General features: G+C 43.1%; 1 protein-coding gene across 2 annotated transcripts; it reads right to left on the bottom strand.

Moving 5' to 3' along the window:
- CAAP1 (caspase activity and apoptosis inhibitor 1) lies at positions 1-25,518 on the bottom strand. Of its 2 annotated transcripts, none has more exons than XM_021381612.1 (6): positions 25,148-25,518; positions 23,831-24,031; positions 22,182-22,266; positions 21,230-21,305; positions 14,956-15,026; positions 1-3,812 (listed from the first exon to the last, which is right to left on the bottom strand). In XM_021381612.1, the coding sequence occupies exons 1-6, from the start codon at positions 25,268-25,270 to the stop codon at positions 3,469-3,471; spliced, it is 900 nt and encodes a 299-aa protein (XP_021237287.1). In that variant the 5' UTR covers positions 25,271-25,518; the 3' UTR covers positions 1-3,468. The 2 variants fall into 2 exon arrangements, with proteins under 2 accessions (XP_021237287.1, XP_021237286.1); XM_021381611.1 differs by lacking the exon at positions 25,148-25,518 and adding an exon at positions 24,980-25,096.

A 26,781-nucleotide genomic window follows, 5' to 3' on the forward strand; every position in this document is an offset into this window, starting at 1 on the left:
TTGTTTCATGAAACCATAGCAGGAAATTTTATTCCATAATACAAGTTATTTACAAATGAATTCCTTTGAAGTCAAAAATAAAGAATTATGGTTTTAAACCTGTATATAACAGTTACAAATAAATGCCTTTTCTAAGAAACATGTGCACAAAAATTAGATTTTCCTGTTTACAGGGAACATAAAATGACTGTATCAATTTAATATCAAAAATAAAGGGTCTTCAAAGTAGTCTAATTTACCACATTCTACCAAATATTATGCCAAGTACTTTTTAAAATGACACTGTCAGGAAAAAAAATCCTTTTTCTTTATTTCAGTTATGACATGACATAAAAACAGCGGAAAAGAGTAACATAATTAAACAACCACCAATATAAAAACCCTGGTATTTACCACTTACAGGCACTTTCAGAACTCTGAAAATAAGACAGTTCAACTGTTTATTCCAGAACGAACAAAAACCACCACAACACTACCATGTTCAGCAAGTTAGCTTTCTGAAACCTAACCACACTTTTAACTTTCTCAGAATGAACCGTTATTTAATTTAACTAGAACATTTGCATTATTATGACCTGGACCCAAGGAGAAACAAGCATCTCAGATCACATGGAAGAACGCTGAAGGATGTCACACCGCTCCAAAAACGGTACTTTTAATGAAAAATACACATACCAAGTTTCTCAACTAAGAAGTTGCAAATAAATAAAATAGTTGGTTATTTTACAGCCATGGAGTTACAAAGAACTCGATTCTTCTACTTGTCCTGAAGGCACCAGGTTCATGGCATAGCTCCGTACACGGTGTGCCTCCCTGAAGAGACAACTGAGCACAGAGGCTGCTGGGCGCTCAGGGCAGCATCAAACCAACTCATTTGTGCCACAGCTCTTTTGTGCTAGGCATGAAGCAGCACACCAAAGGCAATGAAAACAACGAGCAACATCGAACGAGTCAGAATAAGGAATTTCATACACCCATCCCAAATACACTTCAGCACTGAAGTGAACAGAGCATTGGAAGGCAAGGAGGCCCGCTGGAAAGTAAGAGTTGGTTGACATTCAAGCACCCCTTCCTCCAGCCTCAGTATCAGTAAGAGTAAATCGGGCAAAGGTGGCAGAAGACCTGCATGGATTAGCAAGGAGTTCATGGAAAAACTCGGATAGAAAAAAAATGTTCACAGAACATGAAAAAAGGGTCTGGCCACTTGGGAAGAATATAGGTACACTGTCAGGGCATGTGGGGATGCAACAAGGAAGGCTATGGCCCATTTGGAATTAAATCTTGCGAGAAAGGTGAAGGACAAGAAGAAAGGCTTCATTAAGTTTATCAAAAAGGAGGACTACAGAGAATGTGGGCCTGCTGCTGAATGGGATGAGTGCCCTTGTAATGGAGGACGCTGAGAAGGCAGTTACCAAATGCCACCTTTGCTTCAGCCTTTACTACTAAGACTGCCCCTCAGGAATCCCAGACTCTGGAGATAAGAGAGAGAGTGGCGAAAGGAAGACTTCTCATTCATCAAGGAAGATCTAGTCAGAGATCGTCCATGTCTCTGGGGAGACTGCATTGCAACCTTCCAGTACTTGAAGGGAGCCTACAAGCAGGAGGGGGACCAACTTTTTACATTGCCTGGTAGTGACAGGACAAGGGGGAACAACTTTAAACTGAAGGAGGGGAGATTTAGGTTAGATGTCAGGAAGAAATTTTTTACATGTGGGGTGGTGAGGAGCTGGCACAGGCTGCCCAGAGAGGTTGTGGATGCCCCATCCCTGGAGAAATTCGAGGTGAGGTTGGATGGGATCTTGGGCATCCTGATCTGGTGGCTGGCCACACTGCCCATAGCAGGGGGTTGGAACTAGATGATACTTAAGGTCCCCTCCAACCTAAGCCATTTTATGGTTCTATGATTCTAGCCAGAATCAACACACACAAATCCATAAGCTCCCATGGGATGCACTTATGAGTGGTGAGGGAGCTTACAGGGGTGGCTGCTGAACCACTCTCTGCCATCTCTGAAAGGTTATGGAGAACAGGAGAGGAGTCTGAGGACTGGAGGAAATCCAGTGTCACTCCAGCCTTCAAAAAGGGCAAGGAGGAGGACTCAGGAAACTATAGGCCAGTCAGCCTCCACTCTCTCTGGGGAAGTGATGGAACAACTTTTTCTAGAAGTCATCTCCAAGCAAGTGGAAAACAACATTATCAGGAGTTGTCTACATGGATTCACCAAGGGGAAATCACGCTTGACCAATCTGGTAGCCTTCTACGGTGTCATGACCAGCAGGTTGATGGGAGAAGAGGATGCTGTCTACCTTGACTTTAGCAAGGCTTTTGACGCTGCCTCTCAGAACATCTTCATAGGTAAGCTTAAGAAGTGTGAGACAGATGAGCGGAGAGAGAAGTGGATTGAGAACTGGCTGACTGAAAGAGCTCAGTGGGTTGTGGTGAGCAGCCTGGAGTCTAGTTGGAGGCCTATACCTAGAGGTGCTCCTCCATGGGCACTACTGGGTCCGGTCTTGTTCAGTTCTTCATCAGTGACTTGGATGAAGGGATAGAGTGCACCCTCAGCAAGTTTGTTGATGGTATGAAGCTGGGAGTGGCTGACACACCAGAAGGCTGTGCTGCCATTCAGCGAGACTGGACAGGCTGGGGAGTTGGGTAGAGATGAACCTTAGGAGCGTCCACAAGGGCAAGTACACAGTCTGGGATCAGGCACATGTGAACAGGAGAGTAGCTGACCTGCTGGAAAGGAGTTCTGTGGAGAAGACTCGAGTGCCCTACTGGACAACAGGTTGGCCATGAGCCAGCAGTGTGTCCTTGTGGCCAAGAAGGCCAACGGTACCCTGGGGTACATTAAAAAGAGTGTGGCCAACAGGGAGTGGGAGGTGATTATCCCACTCCCTTTTGTTCTGGTGAGGCCTGATGCTGAGTGGCATCTGGAGTACTGAGTATAGTTCTGGACTTCCTAGCTCAAGAAAAGACAGGAAACAGCTGGAGAATGTCCAGCAAAGGGCCACAAAGATGATCATGGGTCTGGAGCATCTCCCTCATGAAGAAAGGCTGAGAGACCTGGGACTCTTCACCCAGGAGGAGATAACACTGAGAAAAGATCTTATTAACGCTTACAAATATCTAAAGGGCAACTATCAAGGGGCTGGGGCCAGGCTCTTTTCAGTGGTGCCCAGCAAGGGGGTCATGGACATAAACTAGAACACAGCAAGTTCCGTATGAAAAACCTCTTCACTTTGAGGGCTACAGAGCACTGGAACAGGCTGCCCACAAAGGTTGTGGAGTCTCTTTCTCTACAGATATCCAAGACCCTCCTGGACACTTGGCTGTGCAACCAACTACAGGGAACCTGCTTTAACAGGGAGGTTGGACTAGATCATTTCCTTAGGTTCAGTCCAACCCCTACAACTATATGAACAAACACAACATCCTTCAAAAGATACTGAGAATTTATTGTAAACAATCTTAGGGCTGTTTTTTTACATCACCAGCCTTCATCAGAGCCTTAATAGCTCTGGCTCTCATTTCAAGCTCAAGGAGCTCTAGCTGCTGTGCTGATGGCTGAACATCTTCTAATGGAGGAACAGCTAAGCTTGCTGCCTTAGACTCCTTTGGGCTAGATTCTGCCAACCCCAATATCTCATTCACACTTTTCTCAATGTCCTTCTGAAGGTCATCAATCTGACCAGCTCCACTTCTGACAACGTCTTCTTGCACATCTGGGCTGCCTTCTTCGTCACATGGACCCTCTATGTCACTATCATATGCATCTGCATTTATGCTGAGGACATCACTGTCTTCTCCTTTGCCTGAAACACAAATGCAACAATCATGTAGTCAGACAGCCAACGGTTATTCTTCCCCCTTAAAAAGAAATCAATTCTGCTCAAAACACTCTTTACAGATAAAGGGTGGCAAAAAGATCTATGAATTTGAGACAACTAATTCCTTTTGTTTTTCTTACTCATCTTTAAAGGCTGATCTAATTTAGACATGTGTTAATGCATTTTTATGCCAATTTAAAAGAACGTACAGTATAGCAAAGTGGCAATACCAGGAAAAAGTATTCCATCATATGGATGAATTTTCCCAATTAAAATGCCATAAGGTTTTATTATCACAAGGAAGCCCCTGAAGTGCAGAACTGATTATTGTTTGTTATCTTTAAAGTAAGCTTAGTTTTCAAAATGCAGTTTTAAGAAGAACATTTAAGAGCTATTTTACTTAGTCTAAAAGGAGTTAGACACTATGTCAAGAAAAGTACTGAAAGTTCGTAGAAACTCCTATTACAGCACATTAATTCAAAATCTACCACACAAGTATTTCGGACATATTTAACTCAGGTCAGTAAGAACATAGGGAAAGCTATGATATTGGCTTTTAATGTCAGCTAAATGATATAGTTTATTAAGAAAATCAATTAGAAGAAGCGGTGCAATAAAATAAAAGCCAAACTCTGTCAGAGTCTGAGTAACTGATCTCACAATTTGGCGACAGAGAAACTACTGCTTCTGATACTTTGGCCTCAGAAATGATTAGTCTGTTGCCAACCCTTGTAGCTTTGCAAACCTACCATTCAGTGCTTCAAATAAAAATTGTATAGCCAGATGATGATAGTTACTGGCTATTAAGGCTTTATAACTGCACAGCTATCCAAAGGCACAGCTGTGTTCCCTCTTCATGAATAATCACAGAATCATGGAATCATAGAATTATCTAGGTTGGAAAAGACCTACAAGATCATCCAGTCCAACCATGCACCTACCACCAATAACCCCACTAACTATGTCTCTCAACACTATATCTAAATGTTTCTTGAACATCTCCAGGGATGGTGACTCCACCACCTCCCTGGGCAGCCCATTCCAGTGCCTGACCACTCTTTCAGAAAAGCAGCGTTTCCTAATGTCCAGCCTCAATCTCCCCTGGCGCAACTTGAGGACATTCCCTCTCGTCCTGTCACTAGTTACAGGAGAGAAGAGGCTGACCCCCAGCTCACTACAACCTCCCTTCAGGTAGTTATAGAGAACGATAAGGTCTCCCCTGAGCCTCCTCTTCTCCAGACTGAACAATCCCAGCTCCCTCAGCCGCTCCTCATAAGGCCTGTGCTCCAGACCCTTCACCAGCTTCGTCGCCCTCCTCTGAACACGCTCCAGGGCTTCAATGTCATTCTTGAAGTGAGGGGCACAAAACTGGACACAGTACTCCAGGTGGGGCCTCACCAGGGCTGAGTACAGAGGGAACTGAGAGATTTAGACTCTCTATTTTTGAAATACATACAATTTGTCATGAATATTCTAAGAAAGTTTACATTCCTGTGTAAACTACTGTAATCTACAATGACCCTCTATATAGAAAAAATATTAAGTATTTAGACAGTATTGCAAACCTGGTTGTAAAAATTTCTCTAATTCAGTAGTGCACACTGACAACATGAATAGCAATGGGCAAATATTAAAACACATGAAATTCCATGTGAATACAAGAAAGCTTTTTTTTTTTTTTTTAATGTAAGAGTGGTTAAACACTGGCACAGGTTGCCTGAATGGTCACAGAGTCTCCTGCCATGGAGATATTCAAAGCCCACCTACATACAATCCTGGGCAATCTGCTCTGGGAGCAGAAGGATTGGGTGTAGCTGATTTCAAAAGGTCACTTCTTACCTAAACCACTCTGTGACGGTGATTATTAAAATTAGTACTTCCACATCTGGCTTTAAACAGTTCTCTTACACCTAACTGTTAGTTTGGAGGACAACTGGTGGGTGGGGTTGCTAGTTTAATCCATCTGTAAATTTGGTTCCTGAATCTTCCATCTGTAGGGCTAGAAGAATCATTGATTCGTATGCATCACGTATCAGCAACAAAACTACCAATGTACACAAAGCCCAAGCAAGTGCATCCCCCCATGATTGCTGCCTTCAAATATCAGGCAGTGATTATTTTTTTAATAATCTGAATATTAGTAACACTGATAATACAGTCTAACACAGCACAGACCTATGACTTTAGTATCTATGAGTAATTCCCTTCCTATCACTTGCTTTTTTTTTTTGCACAAGATACACCTACTATTTAATTGCTGCAGAATTTCCGGAATTAATTTTGTTGATAGCTCTTCTAAGTTGAAGATCTGGGTTTCAGTTCCAACATGAACAATGACGTCCCTTTTCTAAAAGGATCCTTGAAAAGATGTTTTTAGAACTCTTTGTTTTGTGCTGTTGATGTTTCAGTGCCTCTTATTACACAGGAAATATTTCAAAATGCAGCGAAAGGGATGTGAGACTTTTCTTCAGAACACAAGTGTGAGGTGTAAAAAAAACCTCTCCAGCCACACTGTGGGCAGTATTTTCTTCCTGAGTTTTTGTGCAAACACTTCATATTTGGTGGAAGCTGTGCAAAGATTAGCAATGAAGTACAGATTAGCAAAATGAAGCTGCACCTTGTTCAGTTCTTTTTTCCATCAAACATCAAAAGCAACCATTTTTAAAGGAAAAACAAATAGACCTTTTTAAAAATCTTACTAAAAATCTTACTAAAAATCTTACTAAAAAGTGTTTCTAAACGCCCCAAAAGAAATGCCTCTTGGTACATAAATACATTTGATTTTAATGCATAACTAGAGAAGAAAATCTTAATACCAACCTTTTTTTCCTGGCTTTTATGACATTCCCACTACTCTGAGGGTGTGAAAGAGAATCAATCTTGAATACCAAGGAAGTAATAAAGACATTTTCCCTACTTAAAAAAAAAAGTACAGAAAGCAGCAGAGAAAACTTTTTTTCTCCATTAAGCTACTGGGTCAACAAAAAATCTCAGATAGGTTTTATAATCAATTGTGACATATTAAAACGTAAGTCCAAGGGTTTTATTTATTCAGGATTAGAGATTTCTTTACTGTGTATTTACTTAAAAAAAAAAAAAAGTTACTCATTCCTACTCATCAGCTATGATTTAGGAAAACATTTAATTCTCTGTTTTGGACTATTACATGTTAGCCTGTCTGGGAGTTCACTTCACTTCAGGACTTCACATAACCAGCAATCGTGATCCTCCAGCAATCCCTAAGATCAAAAAAACACGGGCATCCATGGATCCTAGATTCAGAATCTGGAAGCTAACAGTAACATATTCATCCTACCTAATTCAGAGGCAATGAGAAAATGACTTTGTAGTGTGTCTGGCTGGGCTGCTGTTGATTTTCTTCAAAGAAGACCCTGTGGTGAAAGTGTGCTGATAACACACCAATGTCTTGGGAACTGGTGAACAGCTAGGCCAGACAGAGGGAAAAGGTTGGGAGACAAATTCAGCCATGACAGCTGACTTAAACTGACTGAAAGAATGTTCTGTACTACATTCTGTCACACTCAGTAATAAAAGCTCAAGAAGATGAGGAATGAGGATTTTTGTGATTGCAGCATTTTTCTTCCCCAGTAACCAGCGTGCATACTGAGGCTTTGTTTCCAGGAAGTGGCTAAAAATTTGGGTGCCCATTCAAATTAATGAATAAATTATTTTGCTTTGTTTGAGCATGCAGATATCCTTCCCTTTTCAAATGTCTTTATGCTGACCCATGATCCAGCTGCATAGTGTGCACGAGGCTCTCCCTGGCTTCACGGGGCAGCAGTCAGAACAGCTGTGTGAGGTGTGAGCAGGCCAACGATCTGTTCTGCCTTGAGGCGAGGATGGAATAAATGGATTAAAATTGTCATGGGGGACAAAAGAAAGGAACAGGGAGACTACAACTCACCCATGCGCATACAGGTTATTTCAAAGGAAAAAAAACAAAACCCAAGGCAGCTCGTATCACAACAAGCTGCGGAAAAAAATTGCCAAGCTGGAGGCAAGAACACAAAGGAAAGGTGCGGATGGAGACAAGTCTGCACCCAAAGCTGCAAATGAAAACCCTCCTTGCCTGCTCCACCCCACAAGGTGCATCTGTACAACAGGTGTGAGGCGCTGCATGTGGAAGGCCTGCCTGGGGGTGCTAACAGCCCACTCACACTAGACAGACAAAATCAACCCTGAAAAGCCTTCCCTTGAGACTACATCACTGAAGAAGAAGAGAGGGGTACTGGTTGTAGGTGATTCCTCCCTACAGGGAACTGAACATCCAATATGCCAAGCAGACCCTCTTCTGAGAGAAGTCTGCTGTCTTCCTGGGGCTCAGGTGAGGGATGTCACCAGGGAACTACCCAGCCTGGTACGGCTGACAGCCCACAACCCCTTAGTGCTTTCCTGTACTGGGAGAGATGAAGCAGCTACATGTGGGTTAAGGAATATCAAAAGGGACTTCAGGGCCTTCAGATGACAGCTGAAGAAATTGAATGCATAGATCATCTTTTCTTCTCTACCTCCTGTCGTGGGCAAGGACATGGAAACAAATCAAAGGATCAAATCTTTAAATACCTGGCTTCATGGCTGGTATCAACGTGAGAACTTTGTTTTTTTGAGAAGCAAATGCCCTACTCGGCATCAAGTTTGTGTGCACTGGATGGGGTTTGCCTTCCCCAAAGGGGGAGAAGGGTCCTTGGGGAAAAGTTAGAAGGGCTAATTGGGAGGGCTTTAAACTAGGTCAAGAGGGGGACAGGGGAGACAGTGAGCCTTCCCATGATAAGGTGTAGGATGGCATAGCTAATTAGAGGAACAGAGTGCTAGCAGGGGCCTTGAAGGATCTACAGCCTTGAGAGATGCTGGCAACACCACAGCACATAGGAAATCCTATGATGATGAGGCAGTGAATGCTAGGGCAACAGAAGGCAATGGGGAAATCCAAGGGAAATACTTAAAAGGAATTAAGGAGTTATCCTTTAAGGTGACAAGACCAGCTGCCCAGCTGAAGTGCCTCTACATCAATGCATGCAGCTTGGGAAACAAAGCAGAGGAACTGGAAGCTACTGCACTACTAGAAAACCATGATATAGTTGCAGTCACCAATATCTGGAGGGATGATACCATGACCGGAGTGTGGCTATCGACAGCTACAAGCCGTTCAGAAGGGACAGGCAAGAAAGGAAGGGAGGGGTGTTGCTATCTACATCAGGCAAAGGAATAGAATGAAGAATGTCCCTAAGGAATAGTCATGAGCACGTCAAAAGGCTATGGGTGACAGTTAGAGACCGAGGCAGCAAAGGGAGCCTTGTGATCAGTGCCTACTACAGGCCACTCAATTAAGAGGAGCCTGTTGATGAGGCCTTCTACCTCCAGCTGCAAGAGGCATTGCAATTGCAAGCGCTTGTCCTGCGGGAGGACTTCAACCACACGGACATCTGCTGGAAAAGTAGCACAGCAAGCTGTAGGTGATCCAGGAGGCTCCTAGAATGCACTGAAGATAACTTCCTGAGTCAAGTAATAGAAGGCCCCACCAGGAGGGATGCAATCCTGGACCTGTTGCTCACCAGTGATAATAAACTGATCGGTGACATCACGACTGGAGGCTGCCTAGGCTGCAGTGACCATGCTATGGTTGAGTTCATGCTCTAGAGGGACATGACACAGGCAAAGAGTAAAATAGGACACTGAATTATAGAAAAGTTAACTTCCAGCTCTCCAGGAAGTTAGTCAATAAAACACCCTGGGAAACTCCTCATGGCTAAGAGTGGAGAGCAGAGCTGGCAGAACTTTAAGGAAGCTTTCATCAGGGCACAAGAGCTCTCCATCCCCAGGTGTAAGAAGTCAGGAAAGGAAGGCAAGAAACCAGCAAAGCTGAACCAGGACCTGCTGGTCAAACTGAAGAAGAAAATGCACAGGCAGTGGAAACAGGGACAGGTACTGTGGGAAAAGTATAAGGAAGCTGCTAAACTGTGTAGGGATGGAAAAGCCAAGGATTTTCTCCATATTGGAAAGATATGGATTTGATGGGTGGACTGTTCAATAAATGAAGAACTGACTACAGGATTCAGTTCAGAGAGTGGTGGTCAACGGCACCATGTCTGGATGGAGATCAGTGCTGTCCCACAGGAGTCGATGCTGGGACCAATACTCTTTACTGTCTTCATCAATGACACTGACAGAGGGATCAAGTGCACCCTCAGCAAATTTGCTGATGACACCAACCTGTGGGGTGCAGTCAAAACACCTGAGGGAAGGGTTGCCATTCAGAAGGACCTAGACAGGCTGAGCAGTGGGCCCAGGTGAACTTCATGAGGTTCAACAAATCCAAATGCAAGATCTTGCACCTGGGTCAAGGCCACCTCCACTACCAATCATCCCCACTGGGGGATGAAAGGATTGAGAGCAGCCCTGCCAAAAAAGACCTGCGGGTACTGGTGGGTGGGAAGCTGGACATGAGCCAGCACTCATGCTGCCCTCGCAGCCCAGAAAGCCAACCATATCCTGGGCTGCATCAAAAGAAGTGTGGCCAGCAGGAAGAGGGAGGTGATCCTGCCCCTCTGCTCTACACTGGTGAGGTCTCACCTGGAGTACTGCTTCCAGAAGTGGAGTCCGTAATACAGGTGAGACATGGACCTGTTCCAGTGTGTCCAGAGGAAGGCCACAAAAATGATCCAAGGAATGGAACACCTGAAGAGCTGGGGCTCTTTAGCCTGGAGAAGAGATGGCTCCAAGGTGATCTGATAGTGGCCTTTCAATATCTACACGGGAAATGGTTTCAAGCTTAAGGAAGGTAAATTTAGAGTAGATATAAGGAACAAGACTTTTACAGTGAGAGGGGCAAGGCACTGGAACAGGCTGCCCAGAGAAGTGGTGGATGCCCCATACCTGGAAACTTTCAAGGCAAAGCTGGATCAGGCCCTGGGCAACCTGATCTAGCTGCGGTGTCCTTGTTCATTGTAGGGTCATTGGAACAGATGACCTTTAAAAGTCACTTCCAATTGTAAGGATTCTATGATTGCATAGTTGTGAAATTACTTCTAAAACAATTCTTCTTTAACTAGTTTTGTTTATCCCATCAATCTTTTCCCATAGCATCATAAGCTGCAGAAGAAGGACTGGAGTTCTATTTTTAATTTACAGTGATATTCGCATAAGCTTCTTCAAGTTAACATTTTGAATGACAGCTCAAAGCCATTATGACACTCAAGTTGACAAAAAAAAAAAAAACAACAATGAAGCAATCATCTACAACAGTCATCGATTCCAAAGTGATAATACAAAAGTGGAAAAGATTTGTGGGAAATCTGTTGGGACCAAGGTCACTCCACGCAGTACAGCAAGTAACATTTGAAACATTCCTCACAAACTCATAGCAGCCTGCTGCTGAAAGCTTTTATGTTTTTATTACAACACTTCCATTCTGAACTTCAGAAAAATAAAAACAGCTTTCACAAAGTTGTTCCAAGAGACATTGTTAAGAAAGCATTCTAAATTGTGAAATAGGAGTTGAAGGATAGAAATAATGCTACATCTTCGCAAAATAGTTTCAGCTTACTTGATGCAAAGGAAGGTGGCTGGGTCATTCAACTGCACCCCAAGCCCCCTCTCAATGAAGAAAGTCTTTGAGGAGGGAGTGGTCATCTTCAGCTTGCAGGATTTGTGTGAGGGCAGCACCATCAGGCGTCAGTCGCACGACTGAGGCAGACATCTCTAAGCTGCTTTCACCTGCTTCTGGAATCAGCACGTGCTTTTCTGCACATGAAGGTAGGAGCCCTCACAGGTGTCAAGGAAGCTGGCATCCTGTTTCCCCCTCAGCTCATCCTGAGCACGGTGGAGAAAGCAGAGCACATCCCCCAGCAGCCACTCCCTTGCACAGATGCTCTCCAGTTCCACACGCAGGCAGGACCTTGCTGACATGTCCTCCACGTCACCCAGCTCCAGGTGGAAGGTGTGCCCAGGGGAGGCCTCAGGGGCACGAGCGGGTGGTAGAGCACATTTTCTCCATGGGCACTCCATCCTTTGTAGGTGCAGGCCACTCCAATGGCCCGCTGCAGCTGGGGCATGAAGCTGTGGCAGCTGCATCTGTGACAGGCCCAAAGAAGATCATCCACCGGCTCTTCCACTAGTAGGCACTTGTCAGCCAGGCGTGGTGCTGGCCACTGGGTGCTCTCCTGTAGAATTACATGTTTCCTCAGGTGTTATGGCCTGGAGACATCATACATCAAGAATTTTGGGTGGTCCTGTGTGGAGACAGGAGCTGGACTCAATGATCCTTGGGGGTCCCTGCCAACTTGGGATTCTCTATGAAATAAAGGACTTTGGGGCTGACTTTGTAATCCTTGGACTGTGCTTCTGCCCAGACCTCCAACCACAACAAGGGGCAGCTGATGGCATCCTACCCCTTACATACTGTTTTGGAACACCTCAAAATAGTCTCAATAAAGGCGTGAACTGACATCATCTGCAGACCACGTTTCTGATGTTACTGCATAGAGACAGTCCAAATGAAAACAAGAAGACAGAGAGAAATACCCAGTGTGTCAACAACAAAGTAATACGAGCAGTTGTTAAGTGGTGTTCATTTAATGACTGGAATAGTACTGCTGCTGATTAAGGAAACTGTTTCCTTACACAACAGGTGCTCAAAGGTGTATCACTAATTTACCCGCTTTTGCACTTTCTATTCTGAAAACCACCACAGTGCCTGTCTCTCCCACTACATTTTTACATCTAAAAAGGAAAAATACAGAATACAGAAAAAATACAGAATACAGAATCATACCTCCAAAAGATGAAAATTAAGGATTCATGCACCAAAGATTGTCGCAACAGGATGGTGTCATGGTAGAACACTGCTGCATTTGCAATAATGAGGCAGAGTGTTTCATCATGGCAGGGACCATGGAAGGCAGAGAAGGATGGTCCCAAAAGCTCTCTAAGTTTTATCTTTGGGGGGCTAGAGGAAGAAGAAACTATAGCTTAGAGATTCTAGATTTAGGATTGCTGCCTATATAATCTTTCCAGAGAAGTTTGCTTCCTGCCAGGGACAAACATCAGAGATATCAATAATAGATTAATTGGGTCTGATAAAGTAGGTTGACTACTATCCATTCCTTCTCATTCAAATTGGGTCTCAGATGGCTGTGGCAAGGAAAGCAAAAACATTAAAAGACACTTTACATCCCTTGGAAGGACAATGAAGGAAACAGGAACGCAAGCAATGTTTCTCCTTTGTCCTATAATTTGGAGGCTGGGACCCAAAAAGGAGGAGAATAGGTCGGGTGAATGACTAGCTGCATAGGTGGTGTCACAATCAGAGCTTTGGTTTCTACAATCTTGGACAGGCTTCTGAGAGACCAAAAACATGAGCATCAGATAGGACAAAAATTGAGCAGGAAGGAGAAGAATGTTCAGGGAAGAAAGCTGGATGGACAGATTAACAGAGCTTTAAAGTAGATTTGATGGGGGAAGGGGATGGAATTCTATGTGACCCAGAAGGGAATACTGTCACGTTTGAAACAGTGGGGAAAAACACCCAGAACAGTCTCAGAGGATCTGATGAGAGCCCCTCTGAGAAGGTAACACTGCCAATAGCCTGTCTGAAGTGCATCTACACCAATGCATGCAGCCTGGAAAATAAGGAGGAAGAGCTGGAAGCCACAGCGCAACTAGAATACTATGACCTAACTGTGATCACAGAAACATGGTGGGATGATTCCCATGACTGAAGAATGACAATCAAGGGCTGTAAGATTTTCAGAAGAGACAGGCAGGGAAAGAGGGTCAAGGGAGCTGACCTCCATGTTAAGAAGTGGATAGAGTGCAAAAAGCTGCCTCTGAGAAACTGCCATGATCAAGTTGAGAGTTTGTGGGTGAAAATTAGGGATGTGACCAATAAAGAACATCTGGCAGTCAGGGTCTACCACATGCCACCTGATCAAGGGGAGCCTGTGGATGAGCCTTCCTGCTTCATGTCAGGCTGCAAACAACCCAGGAGATTCACTGAGGACAACTTCCTGGTCCAGATATTAGACAAACCAACCAGAAGTGTTACTGCATCTGGCTCCCACCAATGCAGAGGAGCTCATTAAAGAGGTTAAGACTGGAGACACTCAGGGCTATGGTGATCATGCCCTGGCAGAACAATTTAAAGAATTACTGGGTGAGATCCCCTGGGAAGCTGTCCTTGCAGAAAAAGGATTGGAGCAGAACTGGCAGCTCTTTAAGGATGCCTTTCTGAGAACACCATAGCTCTCTGTCCCCTGGAATAGGAAAACAAGCAGAGGAGGCAGGTAACTGGCATGGCTGAACTAAGACCCATTGACCAAACTGAGGGAAAAGGACACATATAGGCAGTGGTAGCAGTGATGTGTGGCCTGGGAAAAATACAGTGATTCTGTCTGGAATGCAGAGATGCGATCAGGAAAGCCCAGGTGCAGACGGAACTGACCTGGCAAGGGATGTGAAAAACAACAAGGGATTCTGTAGGTACATTGGTCAGAAGAGACAGATCAAGGATCATACCCCTTCTGATAAATGAGAAGGGAAAACTGTTTAGAACAGATATGGAGAAGGTATGGAAAAGGATATGCAGAACAAAGCTTTCCACCTCAGAGATCTGAACATCTGAGCACTTCTGAAAGCAATGATTTTAAGTAAAAAAAAGGCAGTCATGAGGAGTGGTGGGTGCTAAGCAGCATTTCCACAGAACTCGGTCTACATAATCCTACAAATCAAAGTATCACAAAGACTGAACACAAGTTGCAAGCAGTTCTTCAGCAAACAGTTATTATCATATTTTTCTGTGAATGTCAAAACGGAGTAATGCAGTCTCTTTCACAATACAATGTAAAACTGACTATCAAATTGAATAGATGGTAAAGGCAGTACTAGCCATCACCTGCATATTGAAATTGAAGTAACTGAAATAAACCAAGTTCTCCTTCAGCTGAAACACTAGATATGAAGAGCCAAACGAGCCTTGCAAAAGCCTGCAATCATGTTCTGGAAGCCAAACTACCGAACTCTGAAGAACTGCAGTATGTTTCTAGCCAGAAAAATATTTGAAAATCTTCTCGATGTTACAGAACTGAGAAGACAAATTTTCTACTCTACATACCTTGTTTTGATTCCTGACCTTCCAGCTTGTCTTCTCTCAAAGAAGAAGTGGAGTCTATGCTGTTGTCCTGCCTGGAAGTAAAAGAGAAGACATTTTAATCTATGTCTTTCACAGAGTACTGTTTAAAGAAAAATTAACTAAAGAAGTTACATGGTGGTAGAGCAATAACTTTAGCCAGCTCTTCTAAGCATTTGAAAACAAGCTATCATTTGCTGTCCCTAGTGAGCTGGATGAAGTAACTATTTTCAATACATTCTTGTCTTTCAGGATACCAATTCTCACTGATACTGTCTCCCCATAGAATTTTGTCTGTAAAACTCAGAATAAAAAGTCACAGAGTTAAATAATTTGAAAACCTGAAATTTCAGTTGCATTCAGATCCTATTTATTCTCTTCATTTGAATTAAGAAGCTGTTTTCATGAATTTAGTCACCCCACCACCACCCACTTTTTCTTAATACAATTTCACATTTTCATTAAGGGCTGCTTCTTAAAAGGAAATTAAGCTCAACTGCTAAGTAGTACTCAATATCCATGTTTATTTCTTCAGTTTACTCATTTTTACTCTTGACCTGCAAAGTTACGCATGCTTTATGCAAGGGATAAGGAAGAGACACTTTTGTGAAATGTTCACATTCTTCACACACTGGGTACACATTCAGACATACTATGGAAACACCATGAAATATACAGAGAGAATAAAGGACAGCCCTCAACAAAGGACTCAGAATCACAGGAAAAGTTCAATTGCCATGTTCAGTGAGCATCTTGGCAGTAGAACTGCCAAATTTCTATCCTGAATGTCAGTGCGGCGTTGCTTTCAGATGAACAAATGCAACCATTCCACCTGCTGGATCTAAGCAGCAGTACAGAGAAGACAGGAAGATTCTGATATCATAGATTTAAATGTAATGACTTCCACAACTTTTCAGTAATACCCTGTCCCATAACTGGAGAAGGAACTGCTTTCCGCACATTCTCAAAGATGGTTTTTCTTTCAGGTGTCCAGTGACCACGTCAGTCAAAAAAAAGTACAATAGAAGTTCTTGCCAGCATGGTCTGAGAGATTGTTATTTTGATGGCTGTTTCCTTTCCCATGTCAGCAGAGGTTAAAAGTCAATAGATTCTGTGCTTCTCCCTTGCTTTCACCCAACGCAACCAAAATGTGTATGGAATAGTGCAGTTATTAAGGGGAATGTGTCTGTAAAAAAAACAGCTACAAAGCACATGAGGAAAGATGCCTAGAAGTTCTGCACCTGAAATAAGAACCCCTCAAAAGAAATTTACTGCTCAATGTCATTATAATAAAGAAGGAAAAAAACTATTTACTGTGATGCATTTTTTTCTGCACATTTCAGTAGTATATGTCCTTAAAGTTTACTTTCCTACTTAGCGCAAAAAGTTTTCTCCCAATCCTTTCATTTCTCCAGTCCTAGACAAGGCTGAAAAACTGAATGCAAACTAGATTTTCAAATAGGTATGCTGAAGAGGAAGTTGTGTATGCATGGTAACTCCTTCACAAGATCATTTAAACTCTGCCTTTTTACATAGAAAGTTTGCTCATGCATTTTCTATCCATGTCGTCATCTTGTACCACAAAAGCCACAGGTGTTGCAAGATGGTTTAGAGCACTCTCTAGCTAGAGGTAAAATAAGTTCAGGAATTCTACAAATAAAAGTTTGCTGTATGCAATGGTCTAGTGAGTCTATGCAGCCTACTATGGGGGAAACACAACCCTTCCAGCGTCAGCTTCAGGCAGCAGCTCAGAACCTAAACCTCAGTGGTCCTCTGCTTTTTTAGGCCATATGTTAGCACAGATCACCAGTTAAACCTATCCAAGACATTATCACGATATACCTTCCCATAAATTTCAGGGTTTTGTTCTCCTATCACTTTCTGAGCTCATCACACTCAGCTCCTGATTGTGCTCTCCTGTGCATTAGGTTATGCTTTTAACAGTGAGTCACCATAAACACAAAGATCAAGTGAGAAGAATAATGGTAAACAGATCAACACCAATAACGTGATCTGCACAGAGGGATCACCTTGTTTGAACTGCTTCTAGGGCTGTCAGATGAAAGCAACCAGACAATCTACCACGAGAGAAACCTGCTAAGAGTAGCTAGAGCACCTTACAGCCTGAAGCGAGTTTCTGCCTGAAGCAGCAAGGGGTTCCCACAGGTTGCTGGGGAGGAACATTTCAGGATTGTGTAAAACTTACTGCAGCATGTGTTAAAGGGGATTGTGCAGGGCATTCTAGGATGTTTGAGAAAAGATCAAAGGTAGGAAAAGGGAGAGATGGAGGTAGATTGGAGAACAAGCACATGGAAAACAGAAAGAAAAGGAGATAAACTGGGCCACGTGAGCATCAGCTGACTTCTGGTCAGTACAAACACCTTGCACCTGATCACTAGTCTACCCTGCCCACTAGCTGAATTCCATTGCTAACCATTTTCCCAAACAGCAGGAGTCTATTGTCTGCGTGTACCTCTAACTGCCAGCAACTACACAGAGGTCTACAGCTGACAAAGACCTGCAGAACTGTGCTACCAAAAAACACAATGCAAAACACACATACAGTACTTCAGGCTATTCTAGCTATCAAGTAGGATGAGATGCTTGAGAGTCACATACCAAAGAGACTATAAGATTAAGGGCCAAATTCCAGAGAGAGACCAGAGTCTGCAAGCACTCAAATTGATGGACCACAGCCCTGCTAGAAACCCAAGAGATTAACTGCCTAAGAGGCAGCTACTGGGGACAGCACAGGTCTGGATGAACTACTGGAAGGGCCTCCATGTACACAAAGAGGGCTGAGCAGCAACAGAAGTGGGGCCAAACCTTGAAACTTGCATAGCCAGCAGCTAGAGAGACATGGGGACTGTGAACTAACTGTTACAGGCCTGCCTCTGGAGGAATCCATGTCCTTTTAAAAAGCAACTCCTTACAGGTTTTTTTTATATTTAGTCACTCAATTCCTGACCAAAATAAGGTTGTGATGTCCCCAAAACACTTGCTCATCACTAAGAGCAAAAGCCAGTTAGGCTCTTCACACTCCATCCTCCCTTGCCCATTCTTCCTTCTTTTGAACTGTCTACTCACCTCTCTACTGGATAGCAGCATGTTACGTGGAAAAGTCTGAGCTCGCACAAAAAGTTTTCATGAGAAGCAAAGGCAAGAGATTTGATCTGATATCACCCAGAGCTCTGAAGCCAAACATCACTAAGGAATTAAGATTGCTCATTTGCTAGAAAAGAGTGACCTCTATGGGTTCGAACAATGGCTGTGAAATTACCTATATCCATTTGAACAGCTACTTAAAAAAGAAGTTATAAAATGGAAATCACACATCAAAAACTGTTGTAAAGTTTCTTTCTGTCGCATTGACAGGATCACCGACTATGGTAGAAACGTATTCTTATACGGACTACCTACTGTCAAGAAAACCTCTGGATCCCCACAGGGTTTTCACAGTACATTTTGTGGGTATTTTTGTTTGTTGGCTGGACTGGATTGATAGTGAACTGTTACTGTCATGTAATAGGTAAGCATTCTGCACCATTTTGTGAGCAGTCAGAAGCAGTTCAGTTCACAGTTCAATTTCATTCTCTGTTTGTTAATCTTGTTTACATGGCTTATTTACAATATTTTTCCTAATAATCTATTCTGGGGCACATGTTTAAGGGCAGCATAACACCGTGCCTCCCCTAACGTTAGCAGAGGATATGATAACCTAAAAGTAAGGCAAAGCACGTAAGTTGAAAATCCCCTTCTTTCACGCACATTAGATTTTTCAAAGCTAAATATCGTTTGTTCACATTATACACATGAACATACGATCACTGTAAATTACATTCTAAATGAATATGTTTTATTACTAATGTCAACAATTTGCTTTCAGTCCTTCTGTTGGAGGTTATTTAAAGGGCTGCCTCAGGGAACAGGAAAAAAATAACTTGCTTGTTGTTTTTGAATGGATGAGAATGCCCAGCTGGCTTTTCAGGACATTAATAGGTTAACTCCTTCCACAAAAGTGTCTATCATTTAGCTAGAAAACTCCATACGCAGTAATTCTCACGTTTTAATGGTATTCCATTGCAGACTAACAGAAACAAATAATGACAAAGACCTGAAAATCGCACAGCTAAAAATCTATTCAGAGCTCACAAGTAATGAAGCTTATCTACTTCAACAGCAATTTCCAGTTTTTGGGAGACATAAGCCCCTGATTCTCCTGTTCTTCACATGCTCATTTCAGGTTATAAAGTGTTTAACAAAGGAGCAGCTGGTGACAAAAAAAGTGGCTCTTTACATGGTAATGGAAACAACTGAAGCTTTTACAGAGATGAACTTTAAGAAAAAAACTCAAACTCTGATTTTGCTTGCAGAACGAGGACTTCCATGCTCACATCAGAAAAAGAATGGTTCAATTTTCAATTAATGATGTGAAACTACATAAGAGCTCCCAATAAATACCTAAATTTTGCAACCCGCAATCAAACTTTGTACCTGAAAAACATCTCTAAATCCCCGATACTTTTAGATATACACAGTTAGCCCTGAAGCAGGTCCTTAGAGACAGGTAAGTATTTAAACATAAACAAGACTTCACTGCTGTAGCTGAAGGTTGTAAGAGCCTGAACAGTAGTGCTGAAACACCCCGAACTCATGTAATTGCTTTCCTGAAATCCAGCGCCACTGATTCTACCACACCTCTCTAAGATGAAGAATATTACATGTATTTCCCAGTAGTAAACATCTTTTGAATTAGATTTTTAAAAACAAAATCCTAACATTTCTTCAGACATCAAACTCCTGGGACATTTTCAACGGTTTCTTTAGCCAGCAAGGCTGTCCTTCCATTTAATTCCAAAGTTCACAGGCAAAACATGAATCATCAGTAAAGAGATTCCCTTATATAAACAGTATTTTATTTTTATAGTTAATATTTTAAATAGGCTGCAGAGGATTAAAGACCAAAAGATAAAAACAGTCTCAATGAATGAGTGAACTCACATCATTCACAGACCACGTAAAAACAGCAAAGCAGGGAATACAGCCTCAAATCAGTTCCCAACGGAACGTCACAAGAAATAGTTTCATGAAATATTAAATCACAGGAGAAAAACCAAAATATCACTTATCTTAGTATCACTCAATTTTCTAAAATATTTGTTTTCACAAGCCTGATGTATGATGAAATATGATCAAAGAAAACAACTTCAATGACTTTATAACTTGCTCTGAACCAGAGCAGTGAGGTTTCTATTGAATCAAAACTATTGATTAGACATTAAATTTAAAGTATTATCATTATCGTTCCCAACTCTGTTTCTATTTGGAAAATTTGGATGAACTCACCAAACCACCAACTAACAAGCACCTTAACAAGCTGACACAGGTATCCAGTCCACCATGCTTCAAAAGGCTTATTAAATTTGTACAGTGAATGTGTGGACCAGCTGTAAACAAGTCAGCAATCAAAAGAGAAATTTGCTTATTGTTTTGACTTCCACAAACAGATTCCTAAAATTCCTAATCCTACATTGTGGGTGACAACTACTAACATTCTTTTCCCCCTTGACTACTTTCTTTAGACACTGTCAGAAAGAGATCACCCTCTCAATATAGAAATGACTTAGTAACATGCTATGTAAGACTTGTGTCCTTAAAAACAAAGAAGTGTTTTAAAAAAGGTTGGGGGAAAAAAAAAATTGGCCTTTGCAGAACTGCAGATGCCAGTCTAAGAATGAGCAGCTACAAACCTCAGTACTTGAAACTCCAGATATTACGCTACATCCTCAACAGGAACACAGGAACAGTTAAGTGTCAGTGCCGCTCCAACTGGGAGAGGAATGAAGGACCAGAAATAAGGATGGGAGGAAAGCAATACATCTTAGGCCAAAAACGCTTTAAAAGTTCATGGATTTCAGCAGGAAGGGGTTATTCAATCCACTGCAGTTCAACTGAAGTCTGTTAACATGAATCACACAACCTCACTTTTGCAGGGTACATTCAGTTACCACAACTCAAATGATGGGAAATAATGCCAGTGTGAAACTCAGTTACCCAACATTATCAAGTGACAAAACACGTTTGGAACTGTAATGCTTGCTAGCAGTAACAGCTCACTGTCATTTTATCAAATTAATTATACAACTATGGTTATATCAGTTGAATCTCTCAACACTGTATTTGATCATTCTCCGTGAAAAATCCCAGTTTTGCTTTCAGTACTTCTAAATTAAGTTTTGAACTGTTTTCTTTTACTCACTGACTGACTGATTCACCTCCAGTCTTGTCTTCTCCATCTCCATCCTCGTCAGTATCAGAATCAGCTCCACTCTTGCCTAGGTGTACACAATTTCAAACATGCAACTTTAGGCACCTAACACAATTAATGCTATATAGTTAACCTTAACAATTAACTCCATTGAGATCTGAAACAGATCTTCTAAAATCAGACACGGACAGAAACAGAAAGCTTATTCGTGAGGTAACTGCTAACACGTGGTTAGCATTTTTCAGTTACACTGTACTATGAAATAAATAATTCCTACTGCTACTACAATACGATAGGCAATAAAAATAAAGCACAGGAGACATAAGTAGTCGAAGGTACTCTGCACCGTTCAGGATTCAACTGCTCCACTTAACTGAGAAGACAGCAATGTCTACAACTAAATTCTGGAGCCCTTAAAAACCAAGTGGAAGTCCAGTAAGATACTGAAACACTGGAACGTCACATCCCTAATAGAACTGTATGAACTGTGTGTCTCAGCAGAGCAGAGACATGCACTAAGAATTCTTTAACTACACTGAATAATCCAGTGCAATTGTTAATACAGTTGAACTGGTATAGTGGTATACAAGGCTTCCCCTGCAGAGAACCAAGAGGTAACTTCATCTTAATTTACCCAAAGTAATGGATTCCAAACAACGCTTCCATATTCCTGGTTTTGCTTTACCACACTCAAGTCAAAACCTTTGTTCTTAGTTTGGGTACTAAGGAAAGGAAGATTACACAGACATGTTTTGAACGTGTCCTTAACACTTTCAGAATTACTGGATGATTTCACCCAAGATTAAAAGGTCAAGACTAGCATATATACACACACATATATATACACATAGCAGTACCTGGAAACACAGGCGCAGTTAAAGGCAGACTACTTTTGTTTTCCTTATTCTCTGTGTACAGTGGTGCCTAAAAGTTTCATTCATACCTTCAAGTATCTTCAACAGTTTTTTTTCAGATAACATCTCCAACTGCTCCAAGCAAAGCCTTTTGATTTCATCCATGGAACAGCTCTAAGAAGACAGACAGACAGGCCACAGGCTAGTAAACATTACTGAGGAAAGAATAATTACAAATGCTAAGTAGTTCTCCAGCCTCACAGTAATCCAGAATGCAAGCCTCTCCACTGTTCTAACCTAACTGAGGCAACTACTGAAGAACATCAGATAGCTGATTCTGGTGTAACAACCACCAAACATAGCTGTTGTTTTTCTGTTCTTTTGGTTTTGTTTTTTTTTTGTTTTAATTAAGCAATACACAGTATTAGTTACTTGATCATTGAGCGTTATTGCTGCAGCTGTGACACTGATCAGTAGAAATAATGGGGGAGAGGTGTAAAGCATGGAAGAGCAAACTGACTGCAGCCCAGATCATTGGTATTTCTCCGTCATTCAGGAGGAGGTGAACTACATAATTAAGTCTGCAGAAAAACCAAAGCCAACTGTTGAATCCAAGTTCATAGACTGAAGTCAGTGACGATATTAACAAGTCACCAAGAGGAATTATGTATCACTGTATGCCATAAAAAAAGAAGTTGCAAAAAAATACGTGAATTGTGATTCACCTCTCATGCTTGATACCACACATTTATTTAGCCTATGGATATTCCAGCTACTTTCACATCTTTTGTACTCCTTGGTGTCCTCGTGGTGAAATGATAATTTTACATTTCTAAATTTACTATGATGCCATTTACACATACCAAAATTAATCAGCGCTGAGCATCTTACCTAACACACATGATCTTACTGTCAGTTTGGTCCTAATCCCATTAGGCAATTTCTTCTCCACGTCAGCTATCCCTTTGCCTCCAGCCACTCTACCCCTCTTCATCTCTCTCTCTCAGAGAGAAGAAATGGATTGAACTGCATGCAGTTCACTAAGAGCTTTAAATGTCTGTCTTGCCTCAGTTATACTAGTAACATGACTCATAGATTAAGATAAAAAATAAGACAAAAATTGAAAAACTATTAGTTAACAAACACCGCAAAAACAGCATTTCACTTGCAGTCTCTTTCTCTGCATAGACTGCTAGCCTAATGTATTTTCACCAAGTCTTGCTATTCACAACGGTCCAAATGCAGACATTCTAAGTCAATAAAACTCTACAGGTAATGCTATTAAACCCCAGAGAAGTAACAGCTTCCAGAAGCTGTTTAACTAAGAGGGCTTTTATGGTCTTACCTCGGACATTAATTTAATAACTTACAAAGAAATTTAGATCCACAAATTATAAATCAAACTTTTATTAACACATCACAATACTTACTACTGAACAACATGACTGAATTCATTCCACACAATTAGAACTCCTTTTGCATATGAGTAACGAGTACAGACAGATGGTATATAAATAGCTGCCCAGTTCAGCTACAGCAGTGTGGAAAAAGGAGTGAGCTGTGGAACAACCACAAGAAACCTTAAATAGTCTCCCTTCCAAAGACTGTACGTAATCTTTGTTTAAAAAATATACAGGCAAATTTTAAGCTGAAAGTCCACTACATTTGAGAGAGAAATGTGTTTTGCTACATGAGCATTCAAGCTTGTGCAAAGCATACACAAAGTACATTTCAGTACCTTTAAAATATCAGGCAGCATCTTCTGTAGTTTCTTCTCCCCTATGACACAGAAACACTGTTGAAGCATTTCTTTTTTGTCTGCAATGTAGAAACTGACTGGTTTGAGGGAGACACTAAGATCTAATCCTCCTTCCTCTACATCACTGGGTTGCTCAGGTTCTTCCACTTTTTCTCCAGATGGTACACTGCATTTTTCCTCCTAAAATCAAAAAGACAAGTACAATTTTCATGTTTTCTAGGAAAAGAAATTTAACACTCCATCTGTGACAGTGATAGGTTTTTCCCTCACAACTACAAGACATCTTGAAGTGGAATTCTGAGTTTTCAAGTACTGTTTTAAATTAGGAATTAATTGCTTTACAGAAGTTAACGTTTTTGGTGACTGAAACCATTTCTGCGCTAAGTGAAATCTTAAAACTTCCAAGAGCCAAATGTACTTACCAAGTGGAAAGCATTATCATAAAACACCTTGCTGCTGCTTACAGATTAACGCGCGCTTTAGTGCAGAATAAACCCGAACTGTTCTCACAGCGGTTCCTGCCCCAGTGCAGACATGACAATGCGGGAAACGTGCTCTACGTGCAACTCGGGACAGTGGCCAGAACTGAGCCCGTCACGAAGTATGTGACGAGACACAATAGCAGCCTCTGGAGCCGGGAGCGTGCAGATCGGAGGGCTGCTACACGCACTGCACAAATCGTGCCCGCAATGTGCGCGTGCACTGGGGTCACCTCAGGAGCGGCTGGTACCGCAGCACAACTCCTCCTCGCCCTGACCGCCTGCGTGAGGCATGTGGGAGAGGAGAGCAGCTGCCCCCCAAGGGTATCTGCTCAAGGATTTTTTTCAGTTCAGCACGGGATAAACGAGGCAGGAAGCCATAAACAAGAAGACTGAGAGGCCCAAACCCGAGCAGCAGCCGGTAAGGGCGGCAGTGACAGAAAGCACCTCGTGGTCAGTCACGCTAGCTGGGAGCGTGTGAAAGCGTGAGGACGTTTGTTCCAGCACGGTGCTGAGCGGGGCCCGTGTCTGGTGAGGAACCGTTAAGGACAGCGGAGCCAAAAACCAAAGCACACCAAGACACGGAGCAGATGAAACGAGAACGGTGACGACAACAAGAAAAAAAAAACCTCCGTTCGCACTAACTCACAGCCTGTCAAAAAAACTACAGGCATCACCGCAAGGAAGATCAGCCCGGGCTTGCCATGAGACCGTTACGAGCCGTTTACTGACGAGTCCCATCACGGCGCGGAGCACGTCCGAGGAAGAAAGGCACCGCGCGGATTGCTGCCCGCCCTCCCGCGGCTCCGCCGGTTACCTCCGGGGCACCGCGGCCGGACTCGGCGCTCCGCCGCTTCCTCTCGCCGCCAGCCGCTCCCTCCGGGCAGCAGGAGCGGGAGCGCCGCCGCTTCTTCTCCTTGGACGACTTCCGGCCCGGCATAGCCCCGCGCTCGCGCCTCGGGCGGCGGCGGTCGCAGTGCCGCGCCCCGGCCCGGGCCTGCCGCTTCCGCCGGGGAGCCCGCCCCTTCCGGGGTGCCGCCGCCCGCCCCGCTGCGCGGGAGCCTTCTCGTTCCGTGTGCCGGCGAGGCGTTTGGTGTCGGTGTGCCCAACGCCGGGCTGGAGGAGCCCGGGGCTCCCGGTGGCGGCCCGGCAGCACCGATCGAACGGAGCCGCTGCCGCCCGCTGCGGCTGCTCTTCCTTGGAGTCACTGGGTCGGAGCGGGCAGCTGTACATCATCCGCTCCCAGCCCGTGCTAACGCAGCAGGCTCCTGCAGCGGGTTATGAGAGCTGCGACCTCCTAGGGGAAGGCGAAAAGTTCTCTCTCAGGGGCTCTCCAAATCCCTCCAACACGTTTTTTGCTGTTCACCTGATGAATTGAGACAAAAGTCAGCTCAAATCCTGAGCGCTTAGAACAGCGATGGTGTATTTGAGGTTTACTGCTGCGGCGTTGCGCTAGGCACACCTGCGCCAGCGTCCTCTGCTCGCAGCGGGCTGCACTCTGTGGCCCTTCTGCCTGGCTCTTAAGCACAGATTTCATGTCCTTCCACTGCAGCGAGGCCTCAGCAGAACGCTGTCTGGGTTAGGCGTGTTGTAACTCTCCCTTTTTCCCTTTACTTCCATTGCCGATGCCGCTACTGCGTCTCAACAGAGGCAGACGCGCCAAGATGAAGATGGGATCGGATGCCCCAGTTCCTCTGATCCCTCCCTGATGCTAAGTTACAGAACTGCCAGGTGGCACTGCAGCATGTTGCTAGAAGGCGGCGTTCCACCCAAACGTTCCTGTCCTGCCCCACACGGCCATCCTAATTCTAAACAACAGCCTAACTTTCACAGGAGCTCTGCTGTTCTTCAGTCTGCAACAGGCATAGGGTAGCAGAACTGTCACTAGGAGCCTAGGAAGATTATTATGGGCTAGGAGCATGTACTGCCGCAGTTCTCTGATGAAGGATTTTTTTTTTTTGCTGTGGTAAGTCATTTCCCTGCAAATTAAATTAAAATGCATTTTGAATTATCTCTTAATATACCGTTTCTTAGAATTGCCAGAGTATATTTATTAACAAATAATTTTGGTCTGGGAAATTAGGACAGTTTTCATGTTAACAGAGCAAGACCATGATAACAAAATCAAAACATGAGTATAGATTTCTTAGAATAGCACTTGTACTAGCACAGTTAAAAGAGTACAGCATGTACTCTTCAAAACAATGGTATACTAGGCAACCAAAATTCAACAGGCACCTGAATTCACTGAAGTGTTTCCTGAAGGTAGAATTTTAGGATGGTTTCCTAGGAACGGTTTCATCTATTGGTAAACAATTTAAATCCTGAATAATGTCATGGTCTGCTTTGCATGTGTACCCACAATGGATCAGATGTGACAGATGGTGATTAAGGCCCTGATCAAGGCTGCTCATGATTGTATGTGTCTGTAAATTCATCAGAATTGTAACA

The sequence above is a fragment of the Numida meleagris genome, chromosome Z (genome assembly GCF_002078875.1).
Source record: "Numida meleagris isolate 19003 breed g44 Domestic line chromosome Z, NumMel1.0, whole genome shotgun sequence".
NCBI lineage: Eukaryota > Metazoa > Chordata > Aves > Galliformes > Numididae > Numida > Numida meleagris.

Coding starts and splice junctions, on each gene's coding strand:
- CAAP1 (XM_021381612.1), bottom strand. CDS start 25,270: ATGCCGGGCCGGAAGTCGTCCAAGGAGAAGAAGCGGCGGCGCTCCCGC. Junction 24,032..25,147: donor CCGGCCGCGGTGCCCCGGAG/GTAACCGGCGGA, acceptor TTTTGATTTTAG/GAGGAAAAATGCAGTGTACC. Junction 21,306..22,181: donor ACTGTTGAAGATACTTGAAG/GTATGAATGAAA, acceptor GTGTACACCTAG/GCAAGAGTGGAGCTGATTCT.